We start from the raw sequence: 6,000 nt of genomic DNA on the forward strand, positions 1-6,000 counted from the left end.
GTTCCTTTTCTGGATGTAGCTGATTCCGTCCATCATTGATCAATTGGAATTGGATTAGCTCTTCTCTATGTTGAAGATATCCACTTCCATCAGAATGCATCCTCATACAGTATCATTGTTGAAGTGTATAATGATCTTCTGGTTCTGCTCATTTCACTTAGCATCAGTTGATGTAAGTCTCTCCATGCCTTTCTGTATTCCTTCTGCTGGTCATTTCTTACAGAACAATAATATTCCATAACATTCATATACCATAATTTACCCGACCATTCTCCAATTGATGGACATCCATTCAACTTCCAGTTTCTAGCCACTATGAAAAGGGCTGCCACAAACATTTTGGCACATACAGGTCCCTTTCCCTTCTTTAGTATTTCCTTGGGATATAAGCCCAGTAGTAGCGCTGCTGGGTCAAAGGGTATGCACAGTTTGATAACTTTTTGGGCATAATTCCAGATTGCTCTCCAGAATGGTTAGATTCTTTCACAACTCCACCAACAATTGTATTAGTGTCCCAGTTTTCCCACATCCCTTCCAGCATTCATCATTATTTGTTCCTGTCATCTTAGCCAATCTGACAGGTGTGTAGTGGTATCTCAGAGTTGTCTTAATTTGCATTTCTCTGATCAGTAGTGATTTGGAACACTTTCATATGAGTGGAAATAGTTTCAATTTCATCATCTGAAAATTGTCTGTTCATATCCTTTGACCCTCTTGCCATTATCTTTCAATCTTTTGGGCACATAGTTGCCTCTCTGCCTGCGTTTTTCATTTCTGTTGGGCAGAGACTGTTACTTAACAACAGGTTCTAGTGTTGGGATTGGGGTTCAAATCTTGTACTTCCTTTAGACTCTGTTTTCTCATCAGTGAAATGAAGATGTTGGACTCTGAGGTGGATTGAGCTATTTAAATCTTTACATCTCTTGACCTAGCTTTCATGTCTTCTCACACTCTGACACTACTTTTCCCTTTTAGTCAATTCTATTTAAAAAAACATACATTAAGCAACTACTGGGTGTCAGTCACTGCATTAAACTCTGGATTATAAAGACAGAAAGCAATCAAGTCCTGCCTCCAAGGAGTCCATATGCCATTGAGGGAAAGCGATATACACACAGATAATAAATACAAGTTATAAATAAAACATATGAAGTAATTTAGAGGAGGGAGTGTTAACTGGGAAAATTTAAAAAGGTCCTGGGTTGGAGTTGAGCATGATTTGAAAAGGTAATGGGAGTGTAGGGGGGAAGCCTTGTACAAGGTAAAGAATTCCACATCTTCAAGCCCAAAGTGGTTCCAGGCCTAAAGTCCAAATGTTTGACTGCCATCATCCAAGGGCTGGAAAACAGAGGCCCTGGAGTCACAGCCATTTGCTTATAGTCTGAGAGTGGGGTGGACCCAACAGAGTAGGTTTGATCATGTGAGTTTAATGGGATTCTTTACATTTCTAAAGAATGGATCCACAAAGGGCTGTATGATCAGGAAGGGGTGGAACAGACCAGTCTGGAAGGGAAGGATGATGGGACCACAGCCTCTGGGATCCCCTGACATCCATGTAGTCTTGAAGTCTGGAGGCACCTTGACATTAAGTGGGAGCCCCTGTGTGTTTGCAGGAAGGATGAAAGCACTGATAAAGCTTTTCCATGGACAGGAGTGGTATTAAAACACACACACACATACACACACACACAGTAGTATTAAAACACACACACACACACACAGGAGTGGTATTAAAACACACAGGAGTGGTATTAAAACACACACACACACACACACACACACACACGGATTGCTAATTAGCAGTGAAGTTTGTGTCCTGAATTTTATAGTGGACTCCATCATTGAGTTTCTTTAATTTTAGCAACACTTCACAATCCTGGAGAACAAGTGAAGAAAGCAAGTGGGAGGTAGTTGTTTAGTAATTATCATGATGGAAATAGGGCAATACCAAGTATTTGAAGCATTTTGTGATGGTGGAGAGAACTTTGTTGAGTTTTTTAAGGCTCCAGGTAACATTTTACTAGGGAGGTAGGGCACTGACCCAGTATTCAGGAAATCTGGTATTTGCTAATTCTGTGACCCTGGGCAAGTCACTTAATTCTAATCTACTGGAGAAGGAAATGGCAAACCACTCTAGTGTTTTTGCAAAGAAAACTCCATATGGAGGTCAGAAAGAGGACACAACTGAAAAACATTTTGCTGACATTATGTAGAATAAGTGTGCTTATCCTCAGATGTACACAGTCAGGACTACATCCAGAGAATCATAGCATTTTTTAAAGCCAAAGGAGCCGTAGGTGCAAAGTTCCATTTTTTTCCCCATCAAGTTTCCATTTTATTTTTTTTTTCAGTTGCTCAGAACACTTAGAAGTAAGGAGGGAGGAGGAGTCACTAATTTGATCAAAAATTTATTTTTAAATCAATTTTTAAATTTTATTTTTCCCCGCTACAGTTAATTTTTTTAACATTCATTTTTAAAACTTTGAGTTCCAGATTCTCTCCCTTCCTTTCTCCCTCTACATTGAAAAAGCTCATATGAAGTTATGTAAAACATTTCCATAAAAGTCATGATGCAAAAGAAAGATCTCCCCCCTCAAAAAAATCCTTAAAAAATAAAATAAAAAAAAAGAAAAGCATGCTTCAATCTATATTCAGACACAATTAATTCTCTGGTATGGATGGCATTTTAAATCATAAGTCTTTTAGAGTAGTCTTGGGTTATTGTATTGCTGAGAATAACAAAGTCATTCACAATTTGATCAGAAATTTCTGATTTAAAATCCCCAAATAAAAGGCTGTAGATTTCCCCCTTCCTATTATCAATCTGGAGAAAAACACTTTTTTAAAGAACTTTTTTTTCTCCCTGGAAATTTTTTCTCAAAATTTAATTTTATTATTATTTTTTTCAATTAACAAGCATTTATTTTCTCTCCCTCTCCTTTTCCTTCCCAGTTCTTCCTTTCCATTAAAGTACAAACAACCCCTTTGTAATAAATAGGCACAGTTAGAGGATGCAGATTCCTTTATTGGCCATGGGGGAAAATATATGTCTGATTCTATCCCCTCTCTGTCAAGAGCTAGGTAGGATACTTCATCTTCAGTCTTCTGGAATCATGTTATTTCAGAAACCAGAGCTTTAAAGTCTTTAAAATTGTTATTTATAATATTATTATATAAATTGTTGTCTTGGTTCTTATTTCATTTAGTGTCATATCATATGATTCTAATTTCCTTTGAAACTAGCATTTTTATAATGCAATAATATCCCAAAAAGTTTACACAATTTGGCTAGACAGGTTTGTATGCTCTTCATTTCCACATATTGTAGAAAGTTCATTGAATACATTGTTGAAAGGGATTGACACCATCAACTCCCAGGTTGGTAGTAAGATGAATGAAGCCAGAAATAGGGATGTATTAAGGAGAATAGGGAGAGATTCAGGGACAGAGATATTAGGAGAAGAGAGAGATTTTGTTTTTTTTAAAGTAATGATGTAGTCTTATTATGTGCAGGATGGGTGACTGAAATAGATCTGAACTAAATATTCAAGGAATTGAGTAAATAAGGTCAGGTATAACAGTCATTGTTAATTAACAATCAGATTTCCATGCATTGGGAGATGGGATCAGAGAAGGGAAATCCTTGAAGAAGGCAGGTAATACTAATTTTGTAGTGCTTTAAATAATCATTTCATCAAATGTAGAAATGATTTGTTTCAGGCTCTGAGGTTATAGAGATGCAAAGAAACTGAAAGGAAGAGAGCGAAGGTGAAAAGTGGAAGAAATCTGTTAACATTCATTTTTAGGACCACTTTTTCATCAGCAGAACCACCAAATTTTTGAACTCTTGGAAAGAAGATATACAGAGATGAAATCTGTCTTGGAGGAAACATGATTGGGAAAACATTGAGGGATTAGTTTTCAAGATTCTTTTCTAATCTAAAAGAAGGAAAGCTAACACCAGACATTTTTCTAACAAAAGAATTGAGAGGACATCAGTAGCTATTGATCAATAAATATTCTTATGTCTCTAACATTGTGGAAGATTATCTCTCTCTACATTTGAAATAGGCTTGATAAAAACATGAGAAAGGGAAAGTCAGAATTGTGCACAATTTTATACTGCATTGACCTGTACTTGACTAAAAGATGCAAAGAACACAAGATTCTGCTGCTTATTTTTTTTAAAGCTTCTTCAAAGATTTCCCCTTTCTATTCCATTTTCCAATTCAGGGACCCCTTACTCTTCATCTATGTTAAACCTGACCTCATTTTTTGTACTTACTCAACTCCTTGAATATATATATATATGTATATATATATATATATATATATATATATATATATATGTATGTATATATAGAGCTCTATTCTATATTAGCTATCCATTCTGGTCTTAGTGTGGACCTTACCTAATTACTATGCTCTCCTAACATCATTATCATTATTGTTATTATTCTAACATTAAAAATTTTGTAAAGTGGAGCCTTAGAAAGATTACTTGGTAGATGCAAATACAGAGGTGAGCTCATTCAGTGATGCTTTTCAATGTCAGAAAAAAGCATGACATGGAGATTCTTCTGCTCTCCTTTATGGAGAATGTGCTGATTGCATCAAGCTCGTCATCCCCAGAGATATAGGACCACAGGAGAGATTGGCATCATAATTAAACCAGGAAGAACTCTTGAGTCAGAAAATGCCTGTTTGTAGTCAGATAGGCAGTTATTCCATTGTGTTTACAGTTCCAACTTGAACAGATACTGATAATGAGATGGGTCCTGAATTGAAGATGTGGGAGAGAATAGGCTGGGTGACATTTGGCAAAATACACAGGACTATCTTGAGAAACTCCCTTAGTAGGAAGAAGAAAGTGGTGAATAACTGACTTAAAATGAAAGACATTGAAAAGGAAATGTTTGACTATACAGCTCCATGAAAGATTGGCTGCTGTTTGTTTAAGGGAGGGGGAAAATAGGTGTGTGTGTGTGTGTGTGTGTGTGTGTGTGTGTGTGTGTGTGTGTGTGTGTGTGTGTGTGTGTGTGTGTGTGAAAGACTGGGGATGAAAGAAGCACCTGATCTGAAATTCTGTTTTCTTCAGACAGTTTAGAGTCTTTATCCCTCTTAAAATGTTCATCTTTATTTTGGACCATGAATGTATTTGATGGATGTATCTATGGCTTTAGCTTAAATTATACCTTGAGTATTGTATTTCATTAAAATACTTAGGGAGAAAGAAGGTTATGCTCAGTTTCACCGATTAAAGTGTTTCAGGGATTTTTGCTTCGAGTCAGTCCTCCTTTATTATTCTGTTTTGTTTTCAGGATGATGATGTCAAGACTCTGCTGTCCAGTTTAATCTACTGTAGAAATTCAATGACCGCTGAACAGGTCTTGAATGCTGAGTGTTTCTTACTGCCTAAGATAACATTAATTACATACCCTGAAAAAGATTCTGAATGTGAAGAGAAGGAAGAACTTGAGGAGGAGAACTTGGATATGTATGATGAAAAGGCCAGAAATAGCGAAGACAATTTTGACCAGTAAAACAGTTTTTCCTTTTGCTTCTCAGAATTTAGTTTTTTCATTTGTTTAGTTTGAATTGAAGCAATTAAAAAGTTAACAATTACATTTATATAATTCTGGAAGAGTCCAGATTATGTTTTCCTATTTTTCATGTATTCAGAAATAAAAATAAAATCTGTTTGGATAAACAGAACACTGCTTTGTGTGATTTGTATGAAATTTTATTGAATTTGGAATTATTAGAGAAATTTTAAATTATATTACTACTTTTGGGAATTGAGTAATCAAATTAGGAACTTTGCAGCATTGAAAAGGGGGTTCAATTTATTTCTTGTTATCGATATGTATGTTTTTAAATTTTGCCAAAGTTGTTAAGAGTATTTTTTTTAGATTTGAAATAGTTTCTTTTTCTGTTCATGCATTTTAAAAATATATTTATTTTTTAAAATAAATTTTGATGGTCAAGAGATATGAACAG

At 35.5% G+C, this 6,000-nt stretch overlaps 1 protein-coding gene across 18 annotated transcripts in view; it reads left to right on the forward strand.

The window, feature by feature from the left end:
* The window catches only part of STK31 (serine/threonine kinase 31), a 70,270-nt gene extending 64,555 nt beyond the window's left edge, over positions 1-5,715 (forward strand). For all 18 annotated transcript variants that reach the window (XM_074269028.1, XM_074269022.1, XM_074269029.1 and 15 more), the window contains one exon: positions 5,322-5,715. In XM_074269028.1, coding sequence (XP_074125129.1) covers positions 5,322-5,543 — 222 coding nt within the window. In that variant the 3' untranslated portion in view covers positions 5,544-5,715. The remainder of the gene's footprint in view (positions 1-5,321) is intronic.
* The last annotated feature ends 285 nt before the right edge of the window (positions 5,716-6,000 follow it).

This window comes from Sminthopsis crassicaudata, chromosome 5 (assembly GCF_048593235.1).
Source record: "Sminthopsis crassicaudata isolate SCR6 chromosome 5, ASM4859323v1, whole genome shotgun sequence".
Taxonomy (NCBI): Eukaryota; Metazoa; Chordata; class Mammalia; order Dasyuromorphia; family Dasyuridae; genus Sminthopsis; species Sminthopsis crassicaudata.